General features: G+C 36.9%; 1 protein-coding gene across 1 annotated transcript in view; it reads right to left on the bottom strand.

Annotated features, from left to right (window-relative positions):
- The window catches only part of MYO16 (myosin XVI), a 297,557-nt gene that overhangs the window by 215,551 nt on the left and 66,215 nt on the right, over positions 1 to 15,791 (bottom strand). The window contains exons 5-6 of the mRNA XM_050904272.1: positions 5,583 to 5,707; positions 1,479 to 1,604 (exon numbers count right to left, since the gene is read on the bottom strand). Coding sequence (XP_050760229.1) covers positions 1,479 to 1,604; positions 5,583 to 5,707 — 251 coding nt within the window. The remainder of the gene's footprint in view (positions 1 to 1,478; positions 1,605 to 5,582; positions 5,708 to 15,791) is intronic.

Here is a 15,791-nt window from a genome sequence, read left to right as displayed (position 1 = left end):
AGACATTTTGGCATGCTTAGAATCTACTCCTTAAATCTTAACAGGTGGATCACCTGAAGTGAACGACTCAAAAAAAAGAAAAAAAGAAAAAAAGAAAAGAAAACCCCACAAAAAAAAGCAATCTTGGCTTCATATTCAGATCACTAAGGGTGTAGTAAAATCAGCTGGATCCCACCTCTTGTATCTCACCACCTTCATCTTGTAATTCACAGGTTTACTCACATGAGTACCAAAAAGCAACTGAGATACCGGAAACAGACATGACCAAAAATCCTAGTTCTCAATCAGTGGCTAGAGATTCAGCTAAATGAATGGGATTGTTTCCACTGAGATCAGAAAGAGAATTAAGATTATTTAACTATGGAGTTCATACTCCAGCAGAATTCTGTGAGGATTTTTATTTATATTAGAAAATAAAAAAAGAAAACCAAACAGAGTCCTGTTCAGCATCAACAACTTTTTGCCATTCTGAATTATGTCTAAAAGTATGGTTGATAGCGATAGAAATATGCATTACAAGATGGCAAAATACTGAGGAAACAGGGGAATGGCTTGACAGCTACAATTCATAGCATTTTCTGACTAACTCAGTACACCTACATTCACAGCATCAAGAAGGATATCCCTGCCATCAGCAGGATCTGAACAGAAGAAAGCAATTTGTATTCAGAGCAACACTGGGAAGCTCAGCCTTGTGTCCATGGCAGAGCAGGTCCAGTCCCTCCTGGTGGAGGACAAAGATAGGAAGGGATGAGTTTTCCAGGAGCTGCAGCAGAGACCTGACAGGAGAAAGGGCAGGAACATGGGAGGCTGAGCTAGGATGCATCACAGAGGTTTTTGGAAGGTACCTGTGGGTAAGTGGTGATTTGTGAGCCATGTAGTGGGTCCGTGGGAGCTGTGGGGAGCTCTCCTAAAGTGGTCAGACTATAACAAAGGCTCAGTGAGCATGTCTGGGGAGAGTGAGGATGAAGGAAAAGTGAAAAGGTAGGATATTAAGAGGCACAAGTCATGTTTAGGCATGGCCTCCAAATCCCAAACCCAGGGCACCCTTCCACAACTCAGTGACTGGAAAACTTTGAATGCGACTGCTGTGTTAAGTGAATCCTGGACATTCATTCACAGAAATATACACAGCAAAAAAAGTTAGCTAAAAATAAGAGTTTGACATTAAAATATAAGAAAATAACAGACAAAAGTGCTTATTTTGTCTCCCTTTCAAATGTCAGTGCAAATTTCATTTTTGCTGCAGACAAACTGCTGTTGACAGTAGATTGATTTTAATGAGCTGTATTGGGTTCACAGATTTACAATATTTATTCTCAAATGATCTCTGTCATTTGAGATGTCACCTATAGTACAGGAATGCGTAAGCTTTTCACATTAAAACCAGAAGAGTCTCCCTGACTTGAAAATACTTGCTATTGCTACAGAAGACTACCACAAAGAAAAGAGAAGCAGGTGAAAAAATCATGCTTTACCTGTCCATACTTTGCAGCTAAATGTAGGGGTGTCCAGTACTGATTATCCACTACATTGAGATCAGCCCCATGATCCAGTATCAGAGATGCAACATTCTTGTATCCATTAGCGCAGGCCACATGCAGCTACAATATAAAAGTATCTTAATAGTTTAAAGAACTCAGAAAAACCCATGACGCGCTATTGCGTATCTTGACTGCCCCACAGACCTAACTGGCTAAATCACGATAATGACAAATACAAAATATACATGCGATAACAACGGACTAGAAAACCACTGCAGAATCTTTTTTAGCATTTATAAACAAAACCCACCAAAAAATAAGAATGTTAGCTTATTAAGAACTACTTAAACAATCTAGTCTTACTAGATACTTTTCATACAATTTAAAGCAAACAGCCTTTCAAACACTTTCACAAACTTCATGAGCCCAGGTAGATTCATACATTTCAACAGAGCTTGGCCTAGACCTAACTTTCTTTTGTGGCAGTTCCAATATCCCAGATCTAAGCTGACACTACTTTACTCCCAAATGAATTTATTAACACATAATCAAACCAAGCACATTGAGTTTGCAGCACAAAAACAGTCACAAAAAATACTTTCTCAATTTTGAACCACAGAGATTTTATTTCTTTTACTTGCATTGCTTCCCTAGATACTTAATTATTTTAAGTAGTATTTGTTTTAATAATCTGAGTTGATTTTCTGTATCAGTAAACTTCATTTCAGAGTCAAAGTGGAACAGGGAGAGGGCAGAAAATGCAGTAACAGAATGGCAGAAACTCAGGTCAGCAGGAACCTCAGGAAGTCAAGCAGTGCAACTTGCTGCTAAAGCAGGGACAACTTCAAAGGTAGCTGTGTCTGCTCATGGCTTGTCATTCTGAGTAGCAAACACAGTATGAGTGATACGGTACTGAAAACTGTAGTGGCAAGAAGGGGAAAGAGGAAACTCAAAAATATCTTTGTTAATGGCTGATTTGAGAAACTGGACATTAACTTTTGCAATATATTACTATTTAAGGCTCTATATGTGTTTGGCATTTATATCAGCAATCAATTCCACTATAAATGGTATTTATAGAATGAGATGGGGGAGGAAAAAAGATAGATTTTATTTTTTTATTTAATTAATACAAATAGCAAGTATGTAAAATAAATATAAAAGCAATATAATACCAAACAGGACTCATGAAGAGAGAAAGAGAGAAAGTGATCATAGAGAAAGACATAGTAGGGCGATACAAATTATTTACTCTGGTAATAATCAAGTAAAAGAGGAAAATGCAATAAAGAATCCTATGTCAGGGAAAATTTGTCTTTTGCAGGTTTTGGTCAAAATTGTTTCTTATGTATGGTGAATAACTCTGTTGAGGCACACATGTCACATGACGAGATCGATCCAGGTTACAGTTTAGCGGTCTTTATTTTCTCATGGTTCTCTGCTATGATTTCAAACATTCCCTCCATTTCTGGGAGCAAAGGGGACAAAATTTGCATTTGGAAATTGGCACAATATAATTGCTCATCCCCGGTGAGAAGGAGTCAATTCTTATGATGGTCAGTAAGAACAGGGCTCAGGAAGATTGCAGAAATGGAGAACTGAGTTTATAGGTGGTAACCGGTATCCCCAAATCATGTAGCCCAACGATATGATTTTCTTCCCTTGAAGTAATATTAGCCGAAGAGACTATTTTTCTGAGGATTGAAATGGATGGCTAACGGCAAGAAAAAGGTCTTGCAATAAACCTGTTACTAGAACTGTGTAGTTCCAAAGTCACTATAAACATAGGAGACATCAAAAATAGAGTCCAGGATATTATTTGCCTTACTTGCTATTTCTGGTTCAGCTGCATCTGCAGAGTATGCATGAAGTTTTCTCTATGAACCTGCTTGATGCAGAGGGATGAAACACATTACAGCTCATCTAAAATCTTCCCCTGGAAAGGGGGCAGAATACCCTTGCCCTGGGGGCAGAACACCAATTCTGTATGCTATAAATGTTCTAATTTCAAATGTACAAAACCCTCAACATTTTCCCATAAATTGACATAGCTTCAGCTTTTCTTCTGTTTTAACAGAGAAATTACTTTTTCTATTCAGACATCAATTTGACAAGTGCTATTTTAAAGTAGTTTAAAAGCTCACAGGACAAAGGAAATATTTTATGACTGAAATCTTTCAAAGAAAAAATTATTACAGGAGAATTTAGCAGAAAAATTAATTTTGCCATATATCATTCTGTGTCTGTATTGCATGTTCACATATGTATGTGCTATGAATCTATGAGAATGTGTCCATTTATGTATTTATGGCATCAATTTTTTGCCTGATTCATCTTAACTTACATATGGACTTAGATATATTCTATCAAGAGAAAACAGATCTCATTTGCTACTTACAGCTGAGATATTTGTTGTTTTCTCTGTACAGATAGATGTAGAGCAACAAAAAACTATTCCCAGAACCCTTTGATACACATACAGCTATCACAGACTGGCTGACTCCACACCCATGAATAGAGACAGAGCAGTTTAACAAATTCTGGATTTCCCACCAGTTTCTCAGACAAAAGTTTCACATAATAGGAATCTCAAACAAAAGCAAAATGATCCACTCCGTAGCTACTTGTTGCAAGACTATGAAAGAAGTTCAAAAAATCAAAGTTCAACATAAAAACTGTTCATGCAAAAAATGTCCCCTTTGTCAACATCCCACCAAGCAAATTACAAAACCCAAACTGTCCACAATGCTTTTCTCCTAGTATTTGCAGTACTGTTAAACATATTTCAGACATGCATTTCAACTATTCCAGCTAACTACAGAAAAGGTTTTATACAGTGATAGTTAGATAAGTTCATAACTCAGTTTAACTACGCCAATTCAGACTAAAGGAGCAATAAGAGTAAAGTACAATAGAAACAACTTTGCATTTTACTGTGATTTAGCAGCTTAGCTTAAATGTATCAGAAAACTGGAAGTTAAATTAATGCTTTTATGAATTAAACTAAAAGTTGCATAGTTTCTTCACACCCCTCCCTGCTTCCCTCCTGTTTTTAACTACAGCTAACTGCCTTGGGGTGGCCACCCCAAAAGTCATAGCTTTCTGCATAGACAGAGCCAGTGGCTGGATTCAACAATCCCAGATATGAGGCTGGTCACTTTTTCAGTTATAGTTTAAACACTCCACAGGTATTAAAATATGGAATTAAATGCTAATGATTCAGTGTATTAATTCAGTATCATGCAATGTAATTCAGCATAAATGCTGAAATAATAATAATAATAATAATAATAATAATGTTCAGTAATACGTGCCTTTAATCATTTTAGTACAGTATTTGCAGAAAAACACAAAAGAATTTTAAAAAGTTATTCAAAATCTTAATGCTGATGATGACCACTTATAGATTGATAATGATGTTGAAGATTTTATATGCAAAGAGAACATCCCACAGACATGCTATCTAGGGAAAAATACATTAATTTTAAATTATTTTATTACATTAATTTTAAAATTATTTGATAGCTGAATAAGCAGCGATCTTGAAAAAACAAAGGGATAGAAGATCTATTAGCAGGAAAAAGTATAATGAGACCCAGTGACTACAAATAACATGCAAATTTGGGAGAAGGAATATTTATCCACTGATATAGTGGATGCTTCACTACACTGAATCAAGGTGGGATAGCTTCATGAAACAGTGTTTTAGCCTGGCTCAGCCAGAAGATATGAGCCTAAAACAGGAATCACTGAGCAAAGTTTCAGGCCCTCTCTTACACAGAATGTCAGAGACCACAAGTATCTGCTGCAGTTCTAAACTACAGTGCTAAGGGGTTTTTGGTATTAATTTTTGTGTTGCATATTCAGTGGCTAAGAGTAAGAAAGCTGTCATTAAGACACAGATGTTGCACTAGCCTATTTTAAAATCTGTACTATACACGGCATTGACATGTATCTATTTTCAAAAGGCCAGATGAGAAACAAAATCTTGCATAACCTCATTTCACTTCTTAGAGAATTGTCTTGCAAACATGCTCACCAATACACAGTTGCAGTACATGCATATTCACAGGGTGACGTTTACATATTCCCACTCACCAGGGTAACTCCTTCATCATTCTTTTGATTCACGCTTCCTCCACTTGATATGAGCTGTCGGACATCTGTAAGCATTGTCATAGGTCTCTGTATCTTCATTTGGCGCAATGAATTCAGCTCTACACCTGGAAAAAAGAAAAGGCTAAAACTTTCTGCTATTTCATTCATCCATGACGAACAGATATACGATTTTGTGTTCTGGGTTTGTAAAAAGCTTAATCAACATTTAATTGGACTTCAGTGTATATTTATAGAACATGTTTACTTATATTTACTAACAAGTTTACTCATACCTTTATTTATCAGTCACTACATGGATGATTTAATGTCAGTCAGCAATATCAAATAAACGGGCCTGATCTACTGACTGGCAAGAGCAGTTGTAGGTAAAGCACTTGTAATATCATTAAATCCACTGGGATTGTGAAAATAGCTGTGAATGGGAAAAGAATTAAACACTCTAAGGAAGCTACTCAAGTGTTTGGGTCTTATTTAACGAAAATTATTTTTGGCTGCATTCTTTCAGCCCTGTGTATACATCACAGTGCCCAGACCAGTCCCTCAAATCTGTCAGCTCAAGTGCTTGAGAGATTGTGAAATGAAGCAAATGACATTAAAACTCAACACTTTTTTATCTGCCTGGGTTATTTTTAACTGAGATTAGTTCTCCAGCTGAGCCTAGACCATTGCAAGGCCCCATAAACCAAGAGAAAATGTGGTACGGAGGCAGGAACAAATGGGAGGGGATGAAAGGAATGAAGGGTGCGGGATTGCTTGTGTCAGCATTGCTACTGAAAGAAACAGTTGTCAAAGTACAGTTTTAAAAGGAAGATAAGCAAGGCAGTCTATAACCAAAAGAAAGCATGGCCTCCAGTCTGAAGAGATTTAAAATTAGAAACAGAGGGTACAACAAAATTGCTAAGTGGTTAAATTAGCAACTAGCTGTGGCTTGATTGGAATATCTAACCAAAATTCAGGGCTTGATTCTTCCGCTCCTAGCTTCACTGGTCACTTATATCCATATATAGAAAATGTAATTCGAGTATAAAAATCCTTCCTCTCTGCCCTGGCCATGACATAACAAAAAACATATGAATAAATGATTTCTTGGTTCTCTTCTACATTTGTCAGTGAGCTGAAAAGTGACAATAAATTAATTTAATTAATATGTATTTAACTTAACATTTTATCTTCAACAATTCTTGCAGTTTTTTACATTACTAAAACAATTGAAGCATGTTTCAGGGTAAAAGCATATTTTAAATTTTTTAGTTTTAATCTACCTTGGAACTCATATAAATGGGTGTACCATATGTAGTTAGCAAAGAATCCCAATCATTTTCTTTCTCTAACATGCTACTATACACGCTGCTATACGTTCTGAATTTTATTTGCCTGCAGCATTTCTAAGAGTTTCAGCTCTGAAGTGAAATGTTCAGCATGAGCACTGTCTTGCTGGCCACATTTACTTATTCTCACATTTTCACACCTGTCACCTAAGTGATACTAAATGACACCAAATGTAAAACACAAATCTAAACCTAAGCTGGAGAAAATGAGATGTTTTCTGTATCTGTACTAAAACCTGTGATCTTTCACATAAATGTAATTCAGACAAACATATATAGATATGATATTGATAGCTTAAATTAGATAACTACCCAAAAGCAGAATGTGCTAACAACCTATTGCCTGACAGTTGCTAGACTGGAACACAATGCAGATTTCATAGGGTGTTCTGAGTATCTCCTAACAATCAACGTATTCATTTTGTCAGAATTGAAGTTTTTATGCCTTCATCACATTTCACAGTAATGATTCAAAACTACCTGATGACATTTACAGATTACTGATGCCACATAGCATCAATTAAATGCCTTTTTTTCTTTCTGTTTCTGCCTATTTCCTGCTTTTTGCAACAGTAAATTGATAGTTTAACATTCTTGTCCCAGTGACAGGACTCTCTCAAATGCATAAGTTTAAATTTCCAAAACACTGTGTGGTGTGAAGGGCTACGTACACCCAAAATTAGTAATCATTTGCAGCCCTGACTTCAGTTTTTAAACACATAACATAGACAGACTGAGCAGCTGAAATGAAACTTAACTGGTCATGATAAATCTCTTTCTAATGGTGTCAGGTAAGAAAGATTAAAGTTTAAAAATACCTGTATCACTTTACACCTGATGGAAGTGGCCATTTTTAAGTACTACTGACGGAACTTATGTGCATTTTTTCTTTCTCTTGATGTCTCCAGTAAACAATTAGGATAAGTTTTGTTTTTCAAGGAGAGAGGCAACAGGTGGAAATTAACATACTATCTCTTTTGTGTGTGAATAATACCTCAAACACTCAAAAACAAAAACTAAGTTCACAATCCACAAATTAGAAATACCAGTTTCTGACTTTCCCCAGGAAGAAAAAAAAAAAAAAAGACTGAGAGTGAAACACAGTTGTTATCAGGTTGTTTGCTTAGTCGTGTTTCATGTAAATTACAGTAATGGCTACAGGTTGAGAGCAGAGGCCAGCGAAGTCCACTCAGCCTTTTCTAGCAATTTACTACTGACTTACGCTTCGCATGGTCAGAGAATTAACTTATCAGTATATTCTTATACTAACAGTGAAATATTGATCCTTACACCTTGTAAATTGCATTTTATAGAACCTTGGTACATCCTGTCTGGGGCCACAAAAAACCTGGCTGTTGAAAGATTACCTTTTTTCACGCCGAAGGAGAAATCAAGAAGAGTTCAGCTCCATCAATTGCTATATTCATTCTATCACAAATATAATTACACCCATCAGCTCAGAGAAAATGCATAAACCATGCTACATAGCAACAAAAGGCACAGTCTATGTAAATCTCAAGACAGCTTTACTGGCTTCAAACTAATAGTTATATAAAGGAATGATACACATTTCATTAAACAAATAGCAGTAAACAGCCTGGCAAGTGAGCTACCACAGTGACATGGTTCCACAGGCTTCATTTTTTAAATATCCAAGGGAGTTTTGAAAATGCTACAGAAACAACAGAGATTCCCTTCCTCTGCCTTTACAGAAAATAGAATGAAAACAATCTTAGAATTGCAGAGTTTTGAATTCCAAGAACTCAGGAACTGTAAGGCTTCAGAGTGAAGGCTTCTCCAGCGGGGAGCTGAGAAGCAAATTTACCAAGCGTGCACATGTATCATTCTCTGAGGCTCAAACAAGGAGACCTGGTCAATAACTGCCTTCCCTTAATCAAGTCTGTAATTCTGGAGAGTCCGCTCTCCCTCCCCAGGGAGTGATACTTTTCATGAGTTTAGATGGAACAACAAAATGTTACTCATACAGTAAGTAACTCTTGCTGCCTGAATCAAAGAATGACCTTCACGTTGCTTTTCAAAGTGGAAATGTGGTTTAGATATTCAGCTGAAATGGGATGACAGCCAGCATGAATAAATAGAGGAAGAAAATCAAATTGGCATGTACTATGGGAACAGATTCACATTTTAAAAAATGGAAAGTCAAAAAGAAAGGCATAGGATAGAAAACGTGCTCCAAATACCCTGTAAAATCTGAACAAGAGCTACATGCTCACAAATTCTGCAGGAGATGAGATGGAGAAGGAACAGTTAAAACAGTAGTGACCCTGCAGGGCACATCATTTGGTGATGAGTATCAGTGCAGATGACAGGCAGGAGCGTAACCTAAAAGCTATAAGATATATTACTTCGCACTGTTTAAGAAAAACACCTGACAAGGCCATTTCATGTGCTTTGGCTGTCTCATCCTCTCTGGCATACGGTTACAGAACTGACAACCCACAGGAATGTAAAAACCTCAGATAAAGAGAGGGAAAGTAACTTTCAAAAAGTTGCAGTGGTAAAGAAATACATGGCAAACAGAACTGAGAATTGCTATAGCAAATATTTTCCTCAGGAATGTCCAGTACTAAGTCACCTCTCCATCTGCGAGGGGAATACCCGTTCCTGTGACAGTACAAAGCAAAACACTCAAGCTCTTTGGGAAATACCCATTGCACACACCCAGCAGCCACTTTTTCTGTAACTTGCACGTCTCATTGTCCAACGGGCTTAACGGTCTTTAGGAGAGGTCAATATCGTCTTGTCTTGCAAACACAAATGTACATTAAAAACTTGCAACAGCTTTGAGAAGCCAAACTCTCCTCTTGCCTTACTTAAGTCTTCTCTCACCCTGTCTATATCTGCCCTTCCTGCACGGAGCTGTAAACACAGCAAGGCTCTTTTCACCCCAAGTGTGATAAGCCTGTCTGTATTCTTCTGTAATTCTGGGGATACTGTGGTTTAGAATTTCTTTTTTTCTCCTGTGCAGCATAGTATAGGATAGACATGTTCACAAACAATTAATGACAAAAAAAAAGTCATGGTACCATTCTTGAAATATTCATTTTCATTCATGAAAATATTCAGGTGTAGCTGTTACTTTATCTAGCTTTATTTGCTTAAAGTTTTAGAAGGACTTTTCAGGCTGCTTACTAGATAGCTTTGTAAAGAGCATTATTTTTGTTAAATTATATTGTTCAGTAGCTCTTGTACATATCATTTGGCATTATGTGCATCTGATTTTCAAAGGTCAGCATAGGAACAGATACATTTCAGCAACATTTATTATGTGAGAAGGTAAGTCAATATTTTCAGTATCTGCAAAATAATGTACACTTGCAAAACCACTGAGGCATGTAGCTCTAATTCACTGCAGAAGTACTGACTGATTGTTGTTGGTGAGTTATACCTCTTTGCCTTTAAAGATATTGTTACATAAGCTTAGTGAAGGATGTTTAGTTTATTTCCTTCTAGTCTGAAAATGCTATCAGAAATTAAATTCCCATCTCCTCCTCATGTAGAAATCAGTGACTATTCTCCCACTCTAGTGAAATACGCTTTTTTTCCCTATCTCTTCGATAATAAGTATGTTGATGACCCTTCCAGCTAAAATCGGTTAAATGAACTCTGTCTCTTAACTTGTATGAAAACAAAAATAATTTTTGTAATTTATTTTAACAGACTGGCACAATCTCAAGGCTTAATACTAAAGCATTCATCTGTGGATATGTCTTGCATGTTTATTATTTTATTTGTAATATTAATACTAGAACACAGAAGCAAACAAGTGTATCATTGTCTCTGCTTACTTGTGATAAGTATCATGTCTGAAATGAGCTCTTCACATACAGTATTTCTATACTCAGGATTTCTCTGCAATGTCTTAATATGTTATGGTTAGATGTTTTTGTGAGAGAGGGGTAAAAGCAGGCTACTCAACACATGCCAGGGAGCCAGGAGCTGAGGGTGAACACAGGGCAGGCAGGGCAGTGTCCTTGCTGACCAGGGCACAGCCCCACAGTACCCAAACAAGAAAATCGAGCAGGTCTGGTGATGGGAATCAGGGCCAACCGACAGTCCTGTGATTGCCAGAAAAGTCTCTAGCAACAAATCCAGACAAATCAGGTGAAGCCAGCAAGTCAAGTCAGTGGTTCAGGGCTGGGATCAGCAAGGTTTGTGGCTGGGCATAGACATACCTTAAGCAAGGACCAAGGGCGAGGACCTGATGTGGCTCCCCGAGCCAAAGGATGGGTGAAAGATCATGACAAGGCTTCTCCCAGCTCTGCCTCACAACCTAGTTCTTTGCTCAGCCAACTGCTCCCAGGTTACACAGCTGTACCGCATCACAGCTGGCTTTGAGCACAGGCAGCCAAGCCCCTGGGAGTGGCGGGGATAGGTTGCAGGGCCTGTGGGTGCACTCCAGGCACTGAAATTTTCTAACTTGCTAAATGTTATAGTTTCAGAAATTCTATAAAAAATGATAATTTATTTCTGATGGTAACAGAATTAGATTAGTCATCGGTAAGTTGTTTGAAAGGATACTAAAAGGGCATCCCCAGTTTCTGATGTTCTTCAGAATATTTTTTAAAATCTTTGCAAAGCCTATTAGCCAAGGAGATGCCAGTTCTCCTTCTAGCATCAGTTACAAAGTAGATCACAAAGTACTGCCTATAACTTAAAATGTTAATTCAAGTGCCAAAAGTCTGCACAGTGAGTTTAAAGGTTTTCCCTTTGATAGAAACATATGGGTAACAAAATGTTTCAAGGTGTTGCTTTAATGTTTGTCTTTCTGTTTCTCACTACCTGAATCTATTCCAATTGGCAATTTTCCCCAAGTTGAGCCTGTTTTGCCTGTGACAGTAACTGGTAAGCAATCTCCCTGTCTTTATCTCGACCCACGAGCTTTCTCATCCTATTTTCTCCCTCTGTCCTGCTCAGGAGGGGGAATGAGTGAGCAGCTGGGTGGGAGTTCGGCTTTTAGCCCAACCACACCAAATTTTATGAATAATTTCAAATTACTTCAAATTTTAAACCAAACTAATTTTTTGGATGTATCTTCCTATCACATTCTAGATTACTGTATAGTGTCAGTCTTACAGTAAATTTTTCCTTAATCCTTTGCCCACTACTTTTCTGAATCAGCTTTTCCTGCACATGTTATTTCCCTTATGTTGTTAACTGTTGGCTTCAGGGAAATTCTTCTTATTGTAGTAATTTATGAGTTGACTGTTTCTGGCTAATGTTAAACACTTTCTTCAGTGTAGGATTCTGTACTAATCCTTAGCTTCTATTTTTTTGATTCTACCTACTGCTGCAAGGCAGAAAAAGAAACTTATTCCTTCTACTTTGCAGCTGAAAAATAAGGCTTAATCCATTTGCTAGTAATAATTTAATAAACCATGGTCTATTTTTTTGAAATCTGCACAATATTTTAACTAATATAAACCATAAAAAACTATCTAAATGGATAAGACTTGCACCTGATTTTGGCTCTATATACAATTTTCTGAGACACCTGAATATGATCCCCTTAATATTCAGAGAACAAAACAAATCCATTATTCACACAGCTTGGAATACTATAAAAGATTTTGATTAAGTACACGAAATCTCTGTTACCATCAAAGGTCGATAACCTTTAACCAGCTATTTTAAATTCATTTATCCCACAGAAAGTGAATTGTTAAAAACAAAAAGAATACTTTGTAGAAAAGCAATAACCATTTTTTTCTGTACTTGAGTCATAGTAGAAAAAGAAAAGCCATCTATACCTTCAGGTAGATATGTTATTTAAATACAGTCATTCTTTAAAAAAAAAAATCACAACAGATGGTTTTCTTTTGTTTTTGTAATAATCTGCTAGTGCATAAACTTTCACTATACAATAGACAAAAAAGATACTATTTTGTTTTCAGATGTGTAGGATAGTTAGACAGCTCTTAAAAAAAAAAGTAGTAAATATCCAGATGCTGTTTTCTCAGATTAAATAACAAGGCCGATGTTCTTGGAACACACAGTTATCCTACTGAAAGCTGAAGCATGAGATCTTGGAGGACAAAAGGGAACACCTCTTTCCTGGAAACAAATTACACAGTGAATGTGTTACCTCCTGTCACTTGTCAAATACGGAAGCAAGAAATATCTGTCACTCATTTGTGGTTTATATCTGAGTCATCTAATCCACTACGCAACTAAATACCAAGAAAGGAAGTAACCAAAATGTTGCATTCTTCAAAGCATTAAATATTTAAAACAGCCTAAAGGAAAAGGAGGAAACATAAGGATCATATGCCATAATCAGAGTTTCACTGACACACTTCTACAGTAGAACATTCTGCCTCTAAAAACAAAGAGAACACACTAGCAGTCATTTAAAGTTTGATATTTTTTAAATGGCATTAATACAACAAAAGATTTGCTTTAAAATATAAAGCTGATATTAATCTAAATAAAGGTTACAGAAGGTGCCAGGTGGACTTTCTCAATGATTCCAATAATCAACCAGGTTCAGAATAAAACAGGACAAGTAGTGAAAAAAAAAACCTTTTTACACTTCCTAATATTTTCATTTCACCCCTGGAGGGAGACACTTCCTGGAGGTAAATAATGAAAGGACAAGAGGCTACAGGTGTAAGTTGCAACAAAGAAAATTTCAACTGAAAATAAGAAGAAAAAAAAATGACATGAAGATGGCTCAGTACTGGAATGGGAGCCTGGGGAGATTGTAGAATCTCCAACCCAACGTGCCCCTGGGTAACGTGGGCTACTCTCATTTGGCCTTGCCTTGGCAGGACATTGTAGCAGATGGTCTCCCCATCTTATTTTTCAAAGTCCTTAAATGTCATGACTTTCTTTTCATAGCAAACCAAGAAGACCAGTAACGTGCAAAGCCAATGATATCTTGGCGCAGAACAAATTTAACAGTGTTTACCAGTGTTTTCCTGGTGGCCGGTCAAATGAATAACCCTTCTGCTCTCTAGTGACAGTACTTCATAGAACTCCACTAATGGTAATAGGAATTTAGACACCAAAGCCAGTGTATAGGCACCTACATATAGACCTGTAAATTTAAATATCATAACCTTAAACTGAATTCCATCCTATGTAGCAGACTTCTACATCTCAGCTAGTCATTCTAGGCTCCCTTCATAGCACTTGGAAAGAAGCATGCAGTTCAGATTGTAATTCAGATGACCCATTGATGATACCTATGTTTGAAGCATCTCTTTTGCTCTAAGGAGGGTTTGCTACAGAGTGACTACCAGACACTTGATTTAGATAAATCAACCTCAATAAAGTCCTGGAGCTCAGGAGCACACTAGGCTTCCGAGTGCTCCTAGGACATGATCAAATACCGTACAGTTCAGCTATTTCCACCACTTTCCTAAATATGAAATTGGATGCCGTATTTTCCCTTCCATCCTTGATTAGGGGTATCTTAAATGAAGCTTCTAGTATACTAGAATTATTACCCAACACAAAGAATGCTCTTAATATACAGAGGATATGTACCTCAACTTGTTTCCCTTAGGTAAGTAAAGTTTGCTGTCTTCAATCAGTAATTAGTTTCAGTATACAATGTAACATCAGTTACATAACATAATGTAACATTAGAGAAAGCTGATTTCTGTACAGGAGAAGAGAGTATTTTAATGAAATACACAGCATTTCACGTAGACTTCAGTAATATAATCTCCATATAATGTCCTGATGAGCTATGTTCCATAACAACAATAAAATATATATGAAAGCTTTCAGGCAGTTGCTAGAGGATTAACTTTACTTTGCACTTGTGATACTCCTGTGCCCTAACAGACCATTCACAAACAGAACTCAAAGAACTAAGTTCAGTAAATAAGTAAAAATATTTTAAAATATATAAATCATTAAATGCACGTAAGGCTATCTTTATCACCTATGGCTCCAGGCCTTCCACAGAGTAAATTAGGTTATCTTCGACAATGAAGATGGAGTTCTCTCACTAAGATCTGTAGTGCAGTTAAACAGATACAGTGAACTACCACAGTGATGAAATCTGTAAGAAATTATAAACGCACAAGACTTCTAAGAACTTTAATGTCCCCAATTAACAAAGTTTTCTGTGGCATCAAAGCTACTTATTCCAATCTTACTTTGTTTCATCAAAGTAAATTGATAGCTTCTTGTTTTCTTGTTAGCCGAGCCGTAAGGCACTTGATTTTATTTTTCCCTGTGAACTCTGCAATTAGAGGCAATAATTAGAGTATAGTCTGTTTTACACAGCAATCTCTTCTTAACGTTGTAAACCAGGCTGCACAACTGAACGGAGAATATTAAGGAAACCTTTTAGGAATGCAGGGAAGTACAGAGAATGGGGAAATGTGCCTTATACACTGTATTTAAAGGGTGAGACTATAGATGGGTGTTTCACAACACTACAAGCTGAAGATGGTATTTACTATAGGATCAGCTAATGCTCTTGTAGAACAAGATTTTTGGCCGTGACATTGCTTTGTGTTGGGGTATGCATATGCAGGTGTGCATGGGGATTACTGCAATGATGAGGGCTTCACGAAAACAGTCCACAGAGAAACATTTAGTCTGGGCAATTCAAAGTAATTCATACTTATCCAGACAGCTTTATTTCCTTCAAGGATTCCCTCCTCAATTACTATTATTAACCATGGTAGGCTATACAAATATTTCAGAAGATACTAACTAAATTTTAAAAACTAAGAAGTGTGAAATAAGGCTACTTTGAGCTGCCTATTGTTACAAGAATAGTAACAGACCAAGCAAAGTTGATGGGCATTTTGTCATTGATCACCCAAAGGCCAGGATTTCACACAGTACTGCAATTAAGGGGTAGGATTGATCTACC

The sequence above is a fragment of the Gymnogyps californianus genome, chromosome 1 (assembly GCF_018139145.2).
Source record: "Gymnogyps californianus isolate 813 chromosome 1, ASM1813914v2, whole genome shotgun sequence".
Taxonomy (NCBI): Eukaryota; Metazoa; Chordata; class Aves; order Accipitriformes; family Cathartidae; genus Gymnogyps; species Gymnogyps californianus.
Note: the sequence above shows the minus strand (reverse complement) of the source record. Positions and strands in the feature narration are given on the sequence as shown.